The sequence below is a fragment of the Dermacentor silvarum genome, chromosome 1, assembly GCF_013339745.2.
Source record: "Dermacentor silvarum isolate Dsil-2018 chromosome 1, BIME_Dsil_1.4, whole genome shotgun sequence".
Taxonomy (NCBI): Eukaryota; Metazoa; Arthropoda; class Arachnida; order Ixodida; family Ixodidae; genus Dermacentor; species Dermacentor silvarum.
The window spans coordinates 237,395,979-237,418,614 of NC_051154.1; the positions used below are offsets into that span (position 1 = coordinate 237,395,979).

Consider the following 22,636-nt stretch of genomic DNA (forward strand, 5'->3'; position numbering starts at 1 on the left):
CCGCGCCAGCAATAGCCGCGAATGCTCGTCGCAGTATGGTCATGAGACGCTTCGCGGTAAGTCATTAATAGGCAAAATCTAAGGGTCAATAAACTTTTAAAAAATGAAGCCATATGACATGTTCTTCATTAAACAGCACCTGAATGTAAGAAAGACATGTCTTAGAGCATCGAATATAGCCCATGAAGAATTCACAGAATAAAGCTGCCTTAGCTATGCCAATATGTGCACACACCTTCCGCCCTATAAAGCGAAGAAATTGTGCACCAGTGAGTTTTTGCGAAGCGTTCAGGAGAACTGCCTTCTTTAAAGCGAATGTTCTGTCCAAAGTCCAAACGTCACGCTTCCTCAACTGGACATCTTGCCACAAGATCGTAGTTTTGTATTGGCTTATATAGTTCCTAATTCGGGCCGCACATCCTGCACCCTTTCCGCACCCTTAACTCTTGTGAATATGTAATCAACCCCAGTTGACCATGGCGCTTGACTAGAGGTTGTGCGCTGCATGTGTTTTTAGTTCACTAACATGATTTATGACGCATGCGCAGAGTAGCAAACGACTTAAACGTGCGGGAATTGTCAGCACGAAGTCTTTCGGCAGTAGCAAGAGCAGTTTCGTTTCGCAATAACTGGGAAAAGGTACTCGGAACTAATCAATTATAAACAAGCAAACGTCATCAAACATATGTAAAAGAGACTTCATAAGGCCCTTTCTCTCAGTTGTGAATGGCCCTCCCTCGGAAGATCCAGACAGCTGCGGAATAAGAAGAAAGGAAACGACCCAAAACCATGGACACGCCGCAATCTGGAAATAAAGAGGCCTGCACATTGTACATATCATGTGTTGTGTTTCAATGCCCGGTTCAACAAAACTAAGAAAACTTCGCTTACATAGGAAGACATCAGGAATGTGTTTTGCCTAAATTTTTATGACAGCGCAACTCAACACGGCATTTTCTTCTTTCGTCTTGTTTTATGTCAACCTTGAGAAAAGCTTGGCGTCGCATTTTTCTTTCGTGGTACACACATTTGTTGTAGCAGAAAACCGCGCGAGAGCGAAGGCATCTTTCTCTGGAAAGCTAAGAGAGCAAACAGAAGAGAAAAAGAACAACGAAGCCTGGTGCTGGGAACCGGGATGTCTGGCGGGGTTTCGGGTTTCAGTTCCGGTGCGGTGGCGACATGTGCTGGATGATGATGCCCCCTTGCACGCGCTGGTACTACTTGTGCAGCACCAGGCGGCGGCAGTGGGGCAACGGGTGTGACCAGTGACCATCGCGCGAGCAGCGCAGCTGCGCCGAGCCCAGCAACCGGAAGCCCACGTTGCACGCCACCGTCACCAGCTCGCCGATGTCGTAATGAAACTTGGATGGCACGACGCGCGCGTGCGCCGGCTGGCCCGGGAACTCGCAGGCCGGCTTGCCTGCGCACAGGTCACACAAACAAGCCGCCATGAATCGTCAGTGTACTTAAACAGGCCACACTGACAAGAACAGAAAACAGAGGGAGTCGGTCGGGGAGCAATCATTCATTTTAAAACTGTATGCAGGGTCTGTTTCACTTATAACTTGGGCCTTAAAGCTGTATCGGGGAGTGTTTCATGTTGCTCTACAATTTTATCACTGAGACCTTTCACCTAATGACAATATTTGAGAAGCTTACTAATTAATTAAGACTAATTATCGAATTAGGCGGAATGGAAGAAATAGTCTGAGTATCTCCAAGCGACGGAAAACAACATTACCTGTGCATGCGAGGAATCTAACAGATCTACGCGCCTGTGGTATGGCGGACGAGTTTAGGCTTTCAAAGAAAACGCTGAAGTGTGGCATCGGCCGCTCTTTCACTTATATATAGTGCAATAATGCACGTGTTCCACACAGCAGCGATCGCAGGTTCGGACAACGTATGAAGTTTGTGCACTTCACTGGTTTGATTATGTCTGCCAAATCTGCGCGTCAAAACCTGTCGGTAATCAAACTACTCTATCAAGCAGGAAGCTCCCAAACAGACGATGACAAAAGGCAGGGTGAAAGGTTTCGCTACTAATTTTCTTAGTTGGGCTTGCTTTCCTCTTGTGCTATGAAACTACCACGTGAATAAACTTTTAACGCATCGCGAAGAAACTTGGGGCCCGTAAGTGCTTTTTCTCCGGTGGCTGGCCGTCTCCGCTAATATGTCCAACATCACCATAAGCTGGCATCTACTCTTACAAACAGTGCTATAGTGTAAGGACATTTATATGTGAATACGGTTCCCGAAACGCGGGGACTTTTACTGACGTTATCAAAATGATGTCATACGCAAGAGTTTATTAGTTTGGAATTTGGATATAATACAGAGGGATCATTGCTCACAGAGAGAGAGAGAGAGAGATTAAAGAAAAGAAAGGCAGGGAGGTTAACGAGACCAAAAATCTGTTTTCCGACCCTGTCAGCGCCATTTCAGATGAAACAAGGATATCGCTGCCACTCTACCCTCAATCCTTTCCCTTGTTTGTTTATCTCAGACAACGACTCAACAATGACTACAGAGAAATTTTTGGATCGCAGCATCACAGCCCATAAATCGTTGCTGGCGATCATGCATCGAGGGGCAGACAAACTTAGTCCTCTTTTACGCTGAAGTTTATTTCAGTCAAGAAGGCGTGATAGGCCCTAGGTGGCTTCGTTTCACGGCAGTCTTCGTCAAAGGGCCCCTCATTGGTCCTCGTTGACAATTAAAGTTGTACACTGGAAGATATAAAGAACTGTCCAAGGAGCGTTCTATCGCAACAATTTTTAAAGAGGGTTGTTAATCGTAGAGATAAAAGCAAATGAAATGTTTCAAGGCGATGATACCAGGAGGCGTGCTACGCTCTAAATAGCAGAGGCTCCCTCGAGTTGTCTCGACCACTGCCCTCAAGCGACATTCCTCTTCAGCATTCTCCCATATCGGAGCTCAGGGCTTACGTGACGTTTACGCCATGCATCCACTGCCTTTTATTCTTTTTTTCTTAATCCTTGTCTCCGTTCTCTTGCTGCGCGGCGCAGATCTGCCAGAGTATTCGCAAGCGCACAAAGCACTCTCCAGCGTGATCGTCGTCTGCTGCAGTTAGTCCTTCAGTACGACGCACGTCTTGCCACAGTTTCTGCGCGTTTCTCTTTAAAGCAAGTGTAAAGTACAACATGCGCTTGACCATGATGTACGAATCTTCATGCGCGTTCCATTTTTCTATCGCACACTTAGAGCTCGCGCATGCGGCATGAGATTGAGATAAAAAAAGATTTAGCAATTACCTAACCCTAAGATTTTCTTTGTTCGTTCATTGTGAAAGCTCGCATTCTAAGCCTCACTAGAGTCACAAAAATGAGGCAAAGTGCATAGGTTTGAGTAATTTTGGTAAAAATAAGACGTCAGCTTAAAGCTTTCGTTTACGTATTGTGCAAACAGGAAAAAAAAAAAGCACGTGCTTCAAGCACAACGTATACGCGCAATAAGCCACAGCATGTTGAAGTTTGAATTTTCAGTGCAAGCAATGCTCACATTTGGGCAAGTTGTTGGACCAAGTGCCGTTGGCCTGGCAGACGCTGACAGACTCGCCGATCAGCACGTAGCCCGCGTTGCACGTGTAGTGGACGCTGTCACCCGGGTACTGCCGGCCTCCGTACAACACACGACCATGCGCTGGTGGTAGTGGACTGCGGCACCGAATCGCTGCGCAAACGAAAAGAAAAAAATACGCGTGCGCAACTTGCATACACTCTGGCTGGACCACATGCCGATGCTGTACCAGAGCCCAGTGTCGGACTAGGAAGGCCACAGGAGCGAGGAACGCAGCACAAGCATTTAAATGAAGGCCATTTCCGACTTCGAGGTGCGCCTACGGTCAATAATGCCCATTTAGTTACCCACGGCTTTGACAGCTAAAATAGCGATTGAAAGCTGCGTTTTAGTTTGTCTGATCCAAAACGATAACAATACAAGCAAGATCACAGCTCTCGGGAGTGCACTTTCTGCGCTCTGTCTCGCGGCACACATGAACAACCATAGTAACAACAACTTGATTTGGGCGAGTTGGTTCATCTTGAGTAAAACTTGAAGCAGCGCGAAGAAGACGAGGACAAGAATTGAACACAATCCTGTTGTGGCCTGTTGTGTTTGTTTTCAATTCCTGTCCTCGTCTTCTTCGCGCTGCTTCGAGTTTTACTCATGAACAACCGGTGTCGGATATTCGCATACATTGACAGAGGTCACAATATAAAATGTACGTAGTTATCTACGTATTGCAGTATCATTGGCAATGCAAGTGCCGACGAAGCCACGCAGGCAGCGTACAAAGAATCAGAGCACACTTAGTTTCCGTAGTCGAGAACAGACGAAAAGGGACGACCTTAGCGCTCTTTGGTGTACCCTCACGCTGAGGAAGTGGAATTCGCCGGATTTCACTAACCAACGCCTAGGCGCCTTTGGACCAACACATGAAACTAAAACATTTCTCCGGTCTTACTCGACAAGAAGGAACCTCACTTTGTCGATTACGAATAGGCGTTGTTTTTACGAGTGCTCATTCGTTCCTATACTTGAAAATGCCGACAGTGTTAATGGCGACACATGCGGAATAAAACACACTTTAAAGCACCTGTTATGTGACTGCCCTTCGTGCGATTATTACAGGCTTGTCTTTCGCACCGCTTTCAGACAATCAGACGTCTAACCTTTCAAGGAAGAGAACACTGTAGGCATGTGGCCTCGTGCGTTCGCGACGCACGGACACACAAAAGCACCTGCTGCGTTTCTTAACATTCATGAACCTCTGCGACCGCTTGTGACTGACTAAACGATGGACCCTTCAGCGTCTGTGCGCATGCGTGCGGGATGTGAACTTTTCCCCTCCCATTTTTTTAAATCTCCTCGCTCCATCTTCTTCTTCTTCCCCAGTGCGGTGCAGCCAACCGGTCTCAACTATATAGTATATCCTCTTACCCCTCCTCCAGTGTATGGTAAGAAATCGGATGTTTGTCTTCCGTTTAACTTGCCTACATTTCCCTTCTCATTTCCCTCCCTTTACGAGATACACGAGAGCACGTGCCCTACACTGCGTTTAACCACGCACCAATATGAAAGGACGTGCACAACCGTGCGGTCATCAAGCCGGTGTTCCCTCACGGCACTTAGGCCCGGTAGACAGCAATGACAGCAGACAATATGCATACAGCATTCGATCCTGAAAACCACGGCTGATACCTACGGATAACAAAGCCTTACTTGAAGTGTATCACAGACGCTGAACTACCCTATAAGCAACGCGCTTTCAGCACACGTAAGCAGACGTGCCGATCAAGGGTTTCTCCTATTGAGCCCAGTAAAAGTCGGCTGAATAGAAATACGTGCTTTTCATCGCACCCTCTTTGCGGTAGCGCTCGAGGGTGAAGCAGCAGCTGCGCTCAATTCCCTCTTTTGTGTTCAAAATTATTCATAGCACTGCTCTTGAATTTTATTAGAAAATAGGCAGGGTAGGTGAGGTTGAACGGGGTTCCAACTAGAGAGCTTGGAAGCAGTACACCTCCGGCTGTTAATGTATCCGAATGTCTGCATTCGTGTGGCTGTCCGTCTCGACATGGCCAGTCCTTGCTCCTCTATAAGAAACTGACTCGAAGATGTTGCGCTTTTTTTTTTCTTTGCGAGTGACGAGACCTCATACTTTTCTGGGTTTTCTTTAAGTCATAATATTTTGTAAAAGGGTGACCTGCGACACTTGTAGTTGTTTTACTGCAATCTTTGTGATCAGTCTTGTTCTTTCCTTTTTTTTCCTACCGTTCTTACTATCCTCAATTTCTATCCATCTATCCTTCCTCCTTCCTAAAAAGTATAAGCAGGGGTTGTGCCCCTTTTGGTGGCAGTTGCCTGCCTTCTTTTCCCTTATTTCCCTCTGTCTGTCTGTATACATGTTTTCAAACCGAATAATAATAATAATAATAATAATAATAATAATAATAATAATAATAATAATAATAATAATAATAATAATAATAATAATAATAATAATAATAATGGGATTAATATCACTTATCGGTAGAATATAATTTTGTTTAAAGAATAATACTTAACCACCTTGTGCGGAATAAATGAAATCGTGCATGTACGGGTAACAAAGCTAACAGGCGGATACCAGCCAAAAGAAAAGAACGCATAAATGCACTTTTCCCGCGCAGTCGACTCAATCCTACCCGATAAACAAGGTACAAATTAAAATTTTGCTTGGCGGGTCTTAGAAGCGCCTGCGTTAGGTCGTTATGGCTCGAACCATGGCCATGACTATACAAAAACCTCGGTGTGCTATAAAGGGAGCACCGGCGAACACATGTCGGCGCAGCCGGAGCCCTGGTCGCAGGCACGGTCACCGACGTGCCGTTTCATTCTGGGCTTTTTAAAGGCACACGTTCTCTTTCGAATTGGTCAGAGAACACCAACTTTGCGAATTTCCGTTAGGGTAACATTTACTTAAAGGGACATTAAGGAGAAAAAGAAAATATATTTGAAACGTAGTGGCAAATTAACCTATTAAAACGCCAAAAAGAAAGGTTGCTCTTGGTATGAGCAAGAGGCTTAGTGAGCCAGAAAAAAAAAAAAAAAAAAACAAAACAGAACGACGGGTGGCGACGCCGTCTTGAAGTTCCCGCACCAGCTCGAAGTGACGTCACAGTTTTCGATGGCGTCTGCTCGCGAATACAGTTGATTTGTTATTGGTAAATATGGACTACATATAACTTTAAAAGAGCCCAAGAACGAACTTGGCGAGTTTCGAAAACTTTCATTAAGCCATAACGGCGCAAGTACGAGAAAATGCATTGCAATCCATGACGTCGCACTGACGTAATGGCATTTGTTGTTTCGGCGCGAAATTGAGAAAGTGGAAAGAAAATTATTTCAGAATCAACTCAGAAAGATAATTCAATTCGTATTGTTTTCTTTACACACAAGGTTGATTTGGCACGCAAAATAATGGAAGCGTTCTACATTCAGAACGCTGGTGAAACGTGGATGAGTATACCTTCAAGTGCTTTATCGCGAAGGGAGATTATATTTTCTACCGGTGAAATTAGCCATGCCTCAGTGACATGTGGTCCCCACTTTTTGAATTTTTGATGCCAGCGCTGCGTGTCATTTTTGTTTCCCTTGTGTATTGGACTTTTCTTTTTTTTTCCGATTTTCACCCGTGAGAATTGGCTTTTGTTCAGTTGAGGCGATTGCGCAGATGGTTCTGCTTGCTTTAAAGCTCTTGTTTCTTTGAATAAACTGTTAGTTGCTAGTAAACAACTTGTGGTGTCCATTCTACTTCTCTGTCCTTGTTGTTTCGCGTAGCCTTCACTTTTTCACGGAACCGTACCAACTGGCCCAAATGACTACCTCGCTAAAGAAAGTGCAACAACTTTGACCTCCATTTGCTCTTTTAATTATCAGCTTAGTACCGCGAAATAACAACCTATAGTTTTTTAACGAATACTTCATTTGTCTAGACTGATTTAGTGCCTCTCTCTAGTGTCTCTTCAAAGGCCTGAAATTGCATTTATTATTTTTTGAAACACCAGGGTTCCTGGGAAAAATGAAATGTCGTTCGAGCTAGGGGGAGGGGGGGGGGGGGGGCAAGGCGGTTAAGTGGTCGGATGGGGGCATCGGCCACTTCGGTCGAATTCGGCCACTTCTGCCTAATCGCGCCCCAAACCACCAGTCATGCCGGAAGGTTTCTGAATTCGAACATTTCTATAACGTTTATTTTACGCCCAATTCAGCTGGGCACGAAATTCATCCGGGCCCAAGGAATCGAATTAACAAAGCCGTTCGCACACAAGGAGGTTTATCAGGAACTGGCCCCAGCAACTCGTCGTGGCCGAGGCGCCGTCGAATAGCATTCAGTTCTCACGAACTGAGAGTATCGAGGTGCTGGGCCTATATTCACAAAACACTTCGTCGCCACAGCGGTGGCTGAATAGCCATGACGTTTTCCCGTTGAGCTGCCGGCTACGGCGTCATTGATTGCCCGTGTGCTCTATTAAGAGATTAAAATCAGTCAATCCATCAAGCAATCACTCAATTAGTCAATCAATCAGTCAATCAATTTGTGATAGGGAGTAGGCTGTCTCGTGGTATTGATAGTGCAGAGGCAGAAACACTAGACGAAATAGTTCATAGCAAGAATATGACTGCTCATGAGCGAACTTGTGCCCAGGAAGGAAAGAAACAAGTCAAGTCAGTGATCGTCCAATCAAATGCCACTGTTCGATTCCGCCTGCTTCTTACACAAGTGTAATCGCACATTCACGAGAAATCGGCGGTGCACCTGTCGATGCTAGAATGCACTTCAGTGCTCGCGACAGGCGCACCAATCTGAGCCCGTACTCACAAAAAGCACTTACCCTAGCATTATTTGTAATAGCGAATTCCAGCCAACCCTGATGTTTGACATATCGTAGGCGAATGCGGCCGGCCAATGGTAAAGAGCCATTTACGAACAAAAAAAAATCTTCTTCTGAATTCGGCTCGTTCGAAATGTTACACGACGGATCGAAGTGTTACAAAACGAGGAATTACTCTGTGTTCGACAAGTTTTGTCATACTATCATTAACCCTTAAGGATGGGTTAATATTTTCTGATTATTCTGGTCTGGTAAACTTGCCAAGGTTGAAGACTGGGTGTGTTGGTATAGCATACTAGAGGTTGGAATGCGCAACATTTTAGACGAGAGACACAGATGAGGAGCACACACGACAGCGCTCTGTCGCGTGTGTTCCTCATCTGTGTCTCTCGTCTAAAATGTTGCGCATTCCAACCTCTATAAGTCTGGTAATATCTGATTATTCTTCAACTAAAGCCCATTCAAATTGCGTCAACACACCTCTTTCTAGGTCTTGAGCAGGACCAGAGACTCAAATGGTTTTAATTACGTTCAGTCACTAGGACGAAAAGTGAATCACGCTACTCATACCCTCCTCTATCTCTGCAGGGCTAAGTGGGATGGTTATAGAGAGTCGCTGCTAACCTCACATGCTTCATGGATATGAGCTAAAACTATTAACCGTTTGCCCCTGAGCCAAGGACTCCCAGCCTGCGCTGAGAAGAGGCTCGAACTGCCCGCAGATGGATATACAGTATACTCAGGGATACAGCGATCTACTTCGATCGACCTGGTATACGCAGAAGCTCGACAACCGTCTTCGGAAGTACTACGAGCAAGATAAACCTCTAGACATCTGTCTAGAACTTTCGCAAAGCATGGTGATAATTCTCTTCCTACCGAGCACTTAGTACGACGGACTAGCACTCACCATAAGGATGGCTTATAGGCATTCATAGCAACAATACCAGTGTACAAACGATGGTCATCATCGAAGCCACCTCGGACAGTCACCCTTCACAAAACAAAATTACTTGGACCGTGGTTAGCGCGTCATCTGCTGCAAAAGGCGAACATATTCTTGAACTGCTTTTTAGTAGAGATTGTAATATCAGCTTTTGTGATAAGTGCTCCTATATAGTTATGTATGAAGTGACCCAATCTTTCTCTGAACTGTGAACTGAACTGAGCTGTGGGTTTGGATTAACCTGAGCCAACGGATAAAGACTACAAAGTGTCTGGGTAACAACAAAGTGTTGTACAAAGACTACAAGTGCGTTTCGGTAGCTGCGCGGACAGACGTTAGATGTCAAGTGAACGCTTCCGTTGCGGCATCATTATCTTCATTTCGATTATCTTCGCTGTAAATTTTTCCATTTACTTATTTATTATTTTCGTATATTTAATAATTTATTTCTTTATTTGTTGCCGTAAAACATGCAGAAATTAGGTAGCCGAGCTACTTACTCTCTATACCTTAATCTCAATCGCTGCAACCGATGCAGAACTGAACGAAACAGCACAGCAATACTTCAGTGAGAACCACTAGAAGTAAAACAACTCGTGCGTAGTAATAAGCGAAGGCGCCGGCCATTCGGAAGATCATCGCCTCAAGTTGCCCACACACGTGCCAGGAGCACTACGTTTCGAGCTTGATTCTGCCTCCGAGCAGCGAGAGAGTGTAAACGGCCTTCCACGTGTCAATGCATCCATCACACGCCCATCAGGCTTTTCTGAAGTTGTTGTAACCCACATTTCATAATGACAACGCCTGTTTCCAATATTCATTTTTATTATCCACCCCTTATGTGACGTTCCTTCTATAGGGTCTTGATGGCGATAAAGGGAAGTGAAGCCTTACGAGAAAACATGTTCGTGACTCCTCGAAAAGTGCGACAGAACGCTCACAACAAAATGGCGACGAAAGGCCCAGCTGACCATCCAGCTTGTCTCGGCAATAACCCAATTAATATTTTAAATAATTATTCAATTATTCGTAAATAACGATAGCTATTAAATTTGAGGGTCGTCTAAGGGTTGTTGTATCTGAAAGCGCCGCCCATATGACAAATTTCACAATAAACACATATGCAGCGACCGGACCCCTGCTGGGAATAGCACACTGAAAAGACATATCTTGCGTCTTTCTGTGCAAGGCCTTCTGCGAACGAGGTACACTTAAACCAATCAGCGAAAATCAATTTTCAAGACCAGAAGCGCCAGTTTCGCATTAATCTTCAATGCTAGAAATTTTCGCCAGTGTTAGCGGACAAGTGGATTTTATTAAAGCAGACGCTGTCATGCATATTTATTTGCTCGCCGAGTGCGCTACTATTTGCGCTTCATGCGCTTTGCACCGACCAAAGTTTACGAGGGCTGCGTCGTCGCAGTTGCGCGCAGCATTGGCTAACGTAAACGCCACAATGAATTCGCACAAAATGCAAATTTTTGAGTCCATATTGTATGCCACGGACATTCCAAAGGGTATGTCCCAACAAGCACGTAGTTTTTAAATGATTCCGTTGTGCTGCGGAAAACTGCATGTACGCGATAAAAAGAAACGCGCGTCAGTTTCAGAGAACACGACGTATCGATGAGCGAATACGACTTGACATAGTAGTCTTGGGGCGCGATCTTGTACGCGTTCCAAAATGGAACGGAGGCGTTCCGTTCCATCGAGCCGCACACGATTGCTCAATTTGAACGTCGCGGTTGAAATTGACCAATCGTGTGCGGCTAGATGGAACGGAACGCCTCCGTTCTATTTTGGAACGCGTACAAGATCGCGCCCTTGGCTTCTCTTCTGTAACACATACATCGTTTCGGAGGTGATTTCGCGTCTCTTGCATCTCTTGCTTGATTCGCGTGTTTTAAAAACTATGTTCGTGTTCGACTTCCGTATGCGATCCACGGCTCCTGGTGACTTTTTAAAATTGCGGGCTTTGGGGTTATAAAATCGAAGAAGTAAAGATACATAGGAGGCCTAGGCGGAACAACAATTGCTGGCTATGTATGCCAGGCTAACCCCACCTGCTGCAGCATCATAACCACCACCACCACCACCACCACCACCATACTACTACTACTACTACTACTACTACTACTACTACTACTACTACTACTACTACTACTACTACTACTACTACTACTAACTAACTAACTAACTAACTAACTAACTAACTAACTAACTAACTAACTAACTAACTACTAATGCAGACTTGAAGGTCTTCTGCATCTACGCCGGGTTTGATCACTATAGCTGCAAAAATTTAATTCAATAATTCTACTCCCCTGTCCTCGAAAACTTTTTGCAGATATAGTGACACGTTTTTTCCCCGTTAGAAGCTCGCAAAAAAATATTTTTCTCTCACTGCTGCTTTGTTCTTGCTCAAATTTCGCAGCAAAGTCGAATTTTATATTCCGGAACTTTCAATATAACACTTATCAATGTTACTGGTTGGTTTGTCGATAAGAAAAATGGTACGTTCGTCCGTACTACCCGTAACAGCTACATCAAACCTGTCAGCGAGTAATGAAAACGAGTCTCGAAGGCCATCCTTTGTCGTACAGCAGACGACGGGAGCGACCAGGTGACGTCATAGGTGCCATGTTCCGGACACTTCTTACCACTAGAAGCTTAGACGAAGGTAAATTGAACGACGGCGACCATAAAGTGTGATCCTTCTGCGGAACTTGAGCAAAGGCAAAACGGCAGTAAGCGCTATATATATATGCAGGGTGATCAAAGTAAAGCTGACAGGTTTTTTTTTTTTAATTAGGTTCTGAGACGTACGCGAAGACCGCCTCTACAGTAGGGATTTATGTGGCGAGCGCTTATGTGCCTTGGCGGCAGAAAGGATGTTCCACATCCGATGCCAAGGTTTGTGAGTGGTGGCGCTGGCTAACATTCCCAGGGTAAGTTGTAGCAGTAAAACATAAATACCCCGGAAAGTGGATGGGAAAACGGCGCTGTGGTAGCTCAAAGGTAAAAGCATCGCACGCGTAATGCGAAGACGTGGGATCGTTCCTCGCCTGCGGCAAGTTGTTTTCTCATCCACTTGGATTTGCACTAATTTATTATTTCTTTATTTCACTTAGTAAGTACATGTAATTACCCCTATGTTGTCCTTGGTGTCTATGTTTGTTGGCTTCTTATTATATTATTCATAAGAATCGGGCCCCTCAGTTCCCTTTCTTCTCGTTCGGCGGTATATATATATATATATATATATATATATATATATATATATATATATTATTTTTCGGGGAAAATACAGGTCCCTTTACGTTCCCTAACATAACCTTCGGGGACGCTTGTAAATTGGGACGACACCGATCACTTGCGTTCACCCGAGTGATCCTTCCCTGTTAATTTAACGGGCTTCAGATTTACGTCGACAATCTGCAGTGCGTTTGTGCACTCCAAAGACCGGAAGGACGCAGGACATCACCGGATAAACACGTATGAGCTTTTATCATCGGACGAGTGAAAAAAAAAAGAATAATAAAAAAAAGAATGGATGCTAAGCTCACGTTCGCAGGTTGGTGGCGTGTCCGACCAGGACTCGTTCTTCCAGCAGGTGACGAATGGCGGCCCCAGAAGCCTGTAGTTTGACGGACAGCTGAAGTGCACGCGGATACCGTAGGTCCTGTTGTGCGTGCTCATCTTGAGATGACCCACGCTGGGTATCGTCGGGCACTGGATCACTGCGCATCGAATACATCGTTGAGCGGGGCGTTTCTGACGGCCGAACAAATGCCGCCGCGCTGTACACTGCCACACTCGTCGCTGAGAACGAGAAGCCTTTAGAGGCGGGTTTAACTCGACCCCAAGTTCACCTTTCCCGATTCATAGCATAGGACGCGCATATAATCTCTCATTTGGGGCAGCGCTAAACTGAGCTGAGCACCAGCCGCGGTGGCTTAGCGGCTATATGGTGTTGCGTTATACTAAGCACGAGGTCGCGGGTTCAAATCCCGGCCGCGGCGCGCGGCCGCATTTTGATGGGGACGAAATGCAAGAACGCCTGCCTGTGTCCCGTGCAGTGGGGGCACGTTAAAGAACCCCAGGTGGTCAGAATTAACCTCGAGTACCCCCCCCCCCCCCCCCCCTACGGCGTGCCTCATAATCAAATCGTGGTTTTGGCACGTAAAACCACACAATTGATTCAGTCAACTGAGCTGAGTGAAAAGGTTGGTGCATTTAAAAGAAAGGTCAGATGTTAGTAACGGACAGGAGAACAAATTTTCCACGCTATCAAAGATCTCATAAGAATTGGTGCATACCACAATTTTTTTTAATATAGTTGGGTTCACTTTGCCCGCTGTGTTACCATGCGGCGCACTACAGCCTCCACTACGTATACCACGACCAAGATTATAAAATTTAAAATTTCCGCAGTGACGCAAGCTGTGACATAGATAACTCTGTGCTACGAATCGACGAGATTATTCACCGATGCGAAAAAAAATAACTGGAAACACATTCGTCTGGACTGAGAAAAAAATGAAAAGAGAAAAAAAAAAGATCCTGTGTTTTTTTACAGACGTGCTGTTTGAAGAATCGAAATCGGTCTCTCTGAACTATGTATAGCCACTTTTAAATTTCACTTCCCGCAGTACATTTTCCGCGAATCGTTCCTTTCGCATAAAATTTGACAAATCAAGCTGGATCCCGTTGTTCAAACATTGCATGAATTTGGACCAGAAGTTCGGCCACCACTGCTACATGCGTGATGCAAGGTTGGGTGATTAGAATCTGTTTCCTAGCCTATACTTTAGTTAACTCGAGTCTGCGATTAGTTATTGATCAAAAACCGCGCTTCAGAGCTCATTTTGCTCACGGGACCGCTCGAGGCACTGCGCACTGGTTGTTCACGTCCGAAATTTCTGTCCATGAAGGTATCAATGTTTCAAAAACTGAAGCGACGAGCCTACAGCTCTCTAACTCAGCAGCACTTACACATGCCACGCAATTCTGTAAACTCCCCTTAATAGAGGGTTAAATTAAATGTGACAGTATGAGCAGTTAAGCTTCCGTTCATATATTTGTTGGATCATTGACGTGACCTTTACAGAACTTCAATTCTCAAATTATGCCGATATGTATTAAATACCGAATATTGTATGGTAAATTTGACCTCTCAAATGCTCGATCAGGTGAATTTGTGCCAATTGCGGTTTCCCTTTCTGTTGCGTAATTAAGAAGCTCTAAACCTGCCCGATTAATATTTTACGAATTTCGCAATATTAGTAAACATTTTATACATTATACTTGAAGGCCCGAATCAAATTTTGTTTTCAGCACCACAGCAGACGACAACAAAGCTTTTTTTTTTCCCCTCTGTAACATGCAACAAATCTCACCTGCAATTCGTTGAACCACAGAATAATGACTGCATTCTCATGTATTTCTATAGGCAAATCATGACAGGGCGCAAGCTAAACATGCCTCCTAACGTTTTGCAAGGGCGCGTATGCTTCGAGCTGCACGTGCCGCACCCTCACGAGCTGCGCGCGGCCATTGGAAGCCGGTGACTTATGGTGCCGCCTCGCATTATGTCTCGCGTACGCGTCACAAGTCGCCTTATGCTGTACTCCCAGTGAGTACATGCGTCCTGAGAAGCGCCCCTTCGGTGACTCCACTTGGCTTCGTCCTTTTCTTTTTTGCAGCCAGACGGACTGCACGTCCCTCGCGTCTCTCCATGCAGACCTTCTGACGCGCCGATCAAACAAGGCACCAGCCTTCTCGACTTAACTTGCGGTGCTTGCATGGTTAGCCCTCGCAGTGATACCAGATCATGCGACCTCCAATATTCGGCATGCGGGTTATGCACGTGCCGTCGATGCTGCGACAGCACGGCGGCAACTATGGCGATGACAACGGCGACAGCACGAGCGCGCCTGGAGTGTCCGTACAATTGCTATCACAATAAAAAAAAATGTCCACAAGTTCGGATGCAAAAGTAGCAATTCAGCTGTACGTAAGCATGTCGACGCGATATAAAAGAAATGTATAAAGTAGAACGCTTGACACGGTGATCTTTTGGCCTGTCTTTCAGGGACTGTTGTTCAAGGAGCTACCAGTCACTGTAACTTATTTTCGCTGGCGCATCTTTCAGTGATTCATGGCTCACAATCTACAGATTGAGGCAGTCCTGGAAATGGTGGCATTAACTTACTACTGAAAGTTTAGTCGGATAATTTTGCCCACGAATTTCTCCACCGTAACTTCTCCGTCAGGGATACACAGGCGTGTCAACCCGATTTCCAAGACCCGCGGTTGTGCACAAAAATAAATAACAAAATAAGAGGAACAAGAACAACAACTACATCAAAGAAACGTGGAGCTTTGTCCTTCTTTATTGTTGGCCCTCCCGAGAACCCTAAATGTCTTACATGTGTGAATGTTCAATGTCGGACAGCATAAACAGAATTTACACTGTCAAAGGTCAGAATTTTAAGTACCGGCAGACAGGAAAAAAACGTCATGGTTAGCTTGCAAAGAGGTTTTCTTCATCTGTTCTAAAGGACATGCCTTGTCCAAGTTTGAACCTGTCTTAAAGGCATTTGCGAATCTTGATCTAAAGACGGAGTGAAAATACGTAGCGCGATTTGTGCATTGATTAGAAGCGACCAACAAGTGCACGTGGTAGAGTCACAATCTCTAACCACAGGAGGCAAGCGCATCACTGCATCAAAGGCCACCACGGACGTATGCTCAGGGCCACCCCTTAAGATATTAAAAGGCCCGTAGCAACAAGCTGCGCTGTACAGAGATGTGGCCGAACCGCTAGTGCTAAACGCAACGTCAGCTCTGGGGACACGCAGCCCAGTACATGTTACGACGACGAAGAATATAGAAGGTGTTCAAGAAACATCGTCTTGGCGCCTACCTACGCAGTGCGGCGCCTTGTCAGACCAGCGACCGGAAGGGCTGCAGACGACCTCCTCCGAGCCGACCAGGTTGTAGCCTTCCATGCAGGCAAACTTGGCCTTACTGTGCATCTGGTTGCCGTGGTCACTGGTCACGCGGTTCTCATCGCCGTAGCCTTCAATGGGCGGGCACGTTACGTCTGTGCAGAGGCGCAAAGGGAAAGAGAGGGAAAAAAAACACAAGCAGGCCGAGAGCAAGACTACGCACATGGAAGTCGTTGTCACTCCCGAAACATTTACACTTTCAATTGAGATAACAAAGGGTCTGTATTCGGCAACGTTCAAATTTATGTTCCGCACACACGCACGCACGCACGCACGAACGCACGCACGCACGCACGCACGCACGCACACACACACACACACACACACACACACACACACACACACACACACACACACACACACACACACACACACACACACACACACACACACACACACACACACACACACACACACACACACACACACACACACACACACACACACACACACACGCGCGCGCGCGCACACATACATGTGCACACAAAAAAGAAAAGAAAAAGAAGACACCTGCAAAAAGCGAATTAATGCAGCTGTACTTTCGCCTGCGGGCGCAAGCTACAAATGCTATCTCCCTTAAGGCAAAATAACTAAGCAAAACATTGTTATTCAGGAGCCCATCGGAAAACTCAGCGTTCGGCAGAACGCTTTGTCATTGGTCGACTGCCATCGCCAATTTTCTGTCAGCTATCGCGATCGGCAGGCGTCTGTTATTGAGAACGACACTGGCGGACAATTTCCTTCGTGAATTGGGGCCGTACGTTTTGATTACGAATTTCACGTCTTACGGATTTGAAGACAAGCGTCACGATAGATAAACATATCTTGTAGAGTATTTTTCCTGGCTGCGCGCTTCGACGTATCCGTAGTCTAAGTTCCGCAATTCGCTTCACTACGCAGTAGTGAGCGTAAAGCCCTTCCCTTCCACTTGATCGAGATGCGGATGAACAGGAGGGATAAGGAACTTTCCTTTAGCCTTTGGGGTGATAATCGAGGGACAAGCCCAGCAAGTTGCGATACAGCTTCGACATCAAGATAACAGATGGCACGAGCTCTTCGCGCAATCAGTTCCCGTGGGAGAGACACGTGTCCACTGAGAGCCATGTGTTGGAGAAAAAGATGATCGCGCCAATAAAAAAAAATGTCCTCTGCGTTTCTTATAGAAATGCATTATCTCCACGCTGGTCAGCTCAAAAGGCGTACGTCTTCTGTTATTTAGTAGGTGTTGCCTCTTGAACACTCACCTACGTCCCGCCATATTCAGGACAGCGGACACTTCTGTTCGTGATACGAAGCAAGTCACCACTCACCTTTCAATCTAAATTATGTGTTTATATTGGATACGAGGTTTATTTAAAGTGAGTTAATCTCAGTTTCCCCTTTAAATTTGTAACTTAAACATTCTGTGTAAAATTTGTTACTCTAAGGTTCGTTACCGAGCCATTTTTAATTAATAACGTTATAGTCTTGGTAAGTTCATACCGCCATAATATGTCTCCTTCGCCAAGTCATACAGCGACTCTAATGCGTCTTGAGTATCTACTACAGCATCTCTTAAATCTATGATTGTGATGATCTCACACTGCCAACTTCTCACGCGAAAAAAAAAGAAAAAAAGTTGGAGCTGCCAGTTGCATGTATACCGCAGGTTCCGTCAAAAAGTAAACGTGACTTAAGAGGAAGCTTTAGCTCGGGCCCAACTCTGACGCGGCCTATTCAAATACATGTAAAACGCAGAAACGCTTTTAGGGGCGAAGCTCCTTATAGCGGCACCCGTTCGTCCCCGTCGTAGTAGTAGTGTGTAACCAGTAGTGTGTAACCAGTCTGAGAAAAATGAGAAAAAAAAATTCCGAAGTTGTGTCCGCAGCGCGGAATCGAACCAGGGACCCCTCGCTTCCGAGCGCGCGGCGTTAGCCCACTACGCCACGAAGCGGACATGGACACACGCACCACGATGGCAATAAATACCCAACATTAACGAAAGGCCGCGTTTCTAGCGCGTTTCTAACGCGTTTGTGCTAGCGCGTTACGGCCCGTGTAAGAAGCTGGTATAAGACGCTGTGGCCTCTCCGCCTTACCTTCAACGCGTTTCGAACGCGCTGCCCAAAGCGGTGGCAAGTCAAGTTCAAGTCGAGGAGCGTTTATGAATACGGGGGGTATACTCTCTCAGCAGTCATGTGATGGCGTCGGCAAACGCGGTGCACGTTCCGGCATGTGTAAATGGCTGCGTAAGACGCTGTGGCCGCTCCGCTCCCCCTTACTAGAGAGTACTGCACGTTTCTAACGCGTTTGTGCTAGCGTCCCCTTAAGCGGGAGATCCGATGATTCCCTCCGGAGCTTCGCCCACTCATCATCATTCACCCCGTGGATATGCTGTGATTTCTCTGAGATAACCGATTCCGACTTCCACTTCGGATGCGGAGAGGCCAGGAAACACTAATCCATCGATTACGGCTTGGTGTGGCGTACACTCGCAAATACCTTCACAAGATTGGACGCGAACGAGACCCTGATTGTAGCGTCTGTCACACTCCCGAGACAATAGAACACATACTTTGCGTGTGCCCTCAATATGCGACCGAGCGAAGGACACTAAAACGTAGTGTTGACTCTTTGGACTCCCGCCCCTTTTCGGAAGCCAAGATTTTAGGCGCATGGAGAAGCGTTGATCATGCCCAGCGCACCATAAAATCACTTCTGAAATTTATGTGTGAGACGGGCTTAGACGGTCGTCTCTAGGACCTGTGCAGTGTGCAGTGCGCGAAATGTGTTTGTGCGATGACGTTCTGTGCGGACAACACTACTCCTGCGTGTAGTGTGTGAAAAGTGCACAACCGCGTATTGGACAACGTGTGTAAATAGTAGCTCCTTGTACGATATCATAATCACCTGTCACCTACCTCTCTCTGTATCACCACTTCCCCTTACCCCAGTGAGGAGTAGCAGGCTAGAGACACGCTCTCCAGGCCGACCTCTCCTCCCTTCTCTTCATTAAAATCTACTCTCTCTCTCTCTCTCTGAGATAACCCCGCGAGACCGAATTTAATGAAATTTGTAGCATTTGAGAGAAAAAGATAAATTCTAGTGACTGTTGGAAGCGGAATTTTGATTTAGGGCCTGAATTTACAACAAAAAATTTCCAAAATTCGAAAGTTAGAAAAAAAAATAGGTGCGCGAAGTTTACAAATTAATAGCTCTACATCAAGGAAACATATCGCAGTTATGTAAACGGCATTCACTAAATCATTCAAAGCGGACAAATTCAACATGTAAATTTATACCTTACGTGAATTCATTACGTTGTGTACATGGGTTCTGCAAAAGTTGTATTTCCGTATTATCAAATTTTTGAAATTCATGTGTAATATTTGAATTTTATCTACTTTAGATGTACTATTAGACGCAATTCATAGAATTGTTATATCATTATTCATAGCTGAGTTAGATAGTTGTAAACTTGATAATGTCGTTTTCGGAAATGCGATTTTTGCCCATTTTTAATAAAATATGGACGACGTAAATTATAAATTACAAACCAACAGTGACTACATTTTACCTTTTTATTTTAAATGCAACAAACCTCGTCAAATTTGGTGCAGTGGTTGCCGAGAAAAATGATTTCTCTTTTCACATGTATTTAGATAGGAGCACCCGAGCTAAAGCTTCCTCTTAAACGTTTGAAGCACCACACTGTTGCGTCCGCACCTTCTGCAATAAATAAATTTTCGTGAATTGATAGTGACGCTTTGGGCCTTTGGCGCCTAAACTTCATCACTGAGCTTAGAAGCTCTTCGCGAAGTTGACATTAAAAAAGAAAATTCTTACACCACACCAGTATAAGCTCGGGCGACAAATAAGTCAACGTTTGCTAATTAAAAACGAGACCAAAAAAAAAAAAAACCGTCAGGTTTAGATACTCAGTGCACATGAAATAAATTCTAAAATGAAAATTACCTCTTGATCACCCAAGTTCACTTGTTCATAATCTCCTCTACGGCTGCAATTTTTCAAACAATGCAGCCAATAAATAGGCTTTAAGGACTTCTCGTGGTCGACATCCGTTACATTCTTGCAGATCGACCGGTCCTAAAAATGCTGCTGTTATACACCCCCTAGAGGCGAGTATGCACAGGCAAATCACTGATTGACGCATTCAACATGGCCGGCCTACTCGTATTTCAATCGCGCACGAAATCTCGGTACTGTTGCATGAATCTTTCCGAGACTCGGGTGTTCCGCTGCTCCCTTTATTCAAGGCGGAATAATCAATTCGTTGTTTACGGAAAAGAAGCCAGAGGCTGCAGACGCAAGAGAGAGAGAGAGAGAGTGCGTAGAAGAATCCGCCTTACCTCTGACTCTGACGTGAATCTCGTTGGTCTGCCCCCGAGGCGTCGTGCAAGTGTACGTCCCGGAGTCGTGCTCTTTCGCCTTGTAAATGAGCAGCTCGTAGCGCCACTGTTTCTCGTCGGCCGACAGGATCCAGCCCTTGGCGTAGTCTCTAAATGAGCCCAATAAATGTTCCCCATCACGGACTGTTTGACGTTCGGATGTGAAAGGAAGCGAACGGGTATGCATAGGAAGCAAGAGAAAGAAATGTGAACCGCGTCGGTGTTCTCCGAACCCGGGGCGCGGGGCGAATTTTCAATGAGCCAGCAGAGGCGGCGCAAACATTACGCGCGCAGCGGCGCGGCGAGAGAGTGGGGAAAGCCCCCGACCTTTTACATATGCGCACTGGAATTCGGTGGTTCCTCGCGCGGCTGTGATTCGGAGCAGGCGGTTCGAGCGAGCGCGCCCTTAAAATTCTCCTCGTAGTGATAGGATTGGGAAAGAAGAGGGAAAGAAGGAAAAGAAGAAGACGAAGAAAAGGAGAATGCAGCGCTTCGAGACAAGCGAAAGGGAGTGATGCGCCTCCGGCGAAAGATGGTCGAGTACCTTGTGGTCGAACCTTCAACAGAATTTGCCGCAAGACGGAAAGCATGCTTCGCCACATAAAGAATATTTCTGAGGAGAAGCATGCTTCGACAAGTTCTTTTCTTTGTTTTCTTCGTTTTTTTTTTTTTCGTTTTTTTTTTTCTTTTTGTCCGCAAACAAAAGATTTTTTTTGTTTGCTAAATAAGCAAGCGCTTTTTTTTTAAATGAGCAGATTATATTGCGTGTATAAAGGTTATACATAAACAACACTTGTTAAGCTGCTTCTCGTATTAACGAAAGAGAGGGCCTAATGAGTGTGGCCCCAAATGAATGCCGAAAAAATAGTGCTTAGTCTCAACTACAAACCAAATCGTACACGAAAATTTTCCCAATCTTGCTGATAATGACACGGTGAACCTTAATTGCATACTTTGATTAGTTAATAAATTGAGGACTAATATCACTCTCGTTTTACCACATGGTATACGTAGGTGAAATCATCAGAGGCTTCCGCAGTCACTGACGTGAAGTTGTGACAGTAAGCGAAAGTCACAGGGGAAAAATCTGAGTCAGGGTAAAAGGAGTGTATAGTGCAGGGTTTCAGAGCAGCTCAGGGTTGCTCAGGGTTTCACTGCTTGAGAAGCGGACGGCTGGGCGAACGACATGAATACGGGCTTTGGCGTTAAGCTCCGCGCTCTGCCCCAAGAAGAAAATTGGGCAGGCTAGAAAGACGCTCCTGTGAGGTCTCCTGTGCCACCACAGAAACAAAAGCCAGCAATTGGAGAGTAGGGAGGCCGCCACCTAAAGAGAGAGTAGCAAAACAGTTCTGTCGCCTTCGCTTCCAATGAAATACGATGAATTGGGTGTAAAACAGACAGCTTTCTTTTACCTTCACATCTCCGTAAATGGAGCCGCAACAAACAGCGGCTCTCTCCGGAAAACATTTCCGGCTGGGCCGGTGCACAGACGTTACCAACTATAGAGATGAGCGGATAGGCTACACTACAGCCAGCACTGGCGCTCCGATCGACTGTGACTTCAAGACATCGGCAAAGTGCGAGCGCTGGGGAAGATGTTTCGGTGTTTGCTAGGCGAACGTTGCGCAGCTTGCGTCTAGCGGAGCGGAGTGAGACAAAGGTCGTGCGTGCGTGTGTACGTAAGTGCGTGTGCGTCCGTGTGGCGGGAGAAGGAGACAAAGGGCTTCTGCTCCTCTGTTTTTGTGCACTGTCCTTTCGTAATACCTTTTTTTTTTCATTCTTTTGTATAGAAAGCAGAAAGCTACTGAACTATGCTCCTAATTTCCCTTATTCTAATAGTCAAATGGAACAAACTGCAGGTCCACCATAGTATATACTTCTCGTACATCACGAGTT

The 22,636-nt window shown here is 45.6% G+C and overlaps 1 protein-coding gene across 1 annotated transcript in view; it reads right to left on the bottom strand.

Moving 5' to 3' along the window:
• Nucleotides 1-1,054: 1,054 nt before the first annotated feature.
• Nucleotides 1,055-22,636, bottom strand: part of LOC119451949 (locomotion-related protein Hikaru genki-like) — a 50,529-nt gene continuing 28,947 nt past the window's right edge. Inside the window, exons 5-9 of the mRNA XM_037714507.2 lie at nt 20,702-20,850; nt 16,268-16,447; nt 12,906-13,079; nt 3,523-3,693; nt 1,055-1,420 (exon numbers count right to left, since the gene is read on the bottom strand). Coding sequence (XP_037570435.2) covers nt 1,218-1,420; nt 3,523-3,693; nt 12,906-13,079; nt 16,268-16,447; nt 20,702-20,850 — 877 coding nt within the window. The 3' untranslated portion in view covers nt 1,055-1,217. The remainder of the gene's footprint in view (nt 1,421-3,522; nt 3,694-12,905; nt 13,080-16,267; nt 16,448-20,701; nt 20,851-22,636) is intronic.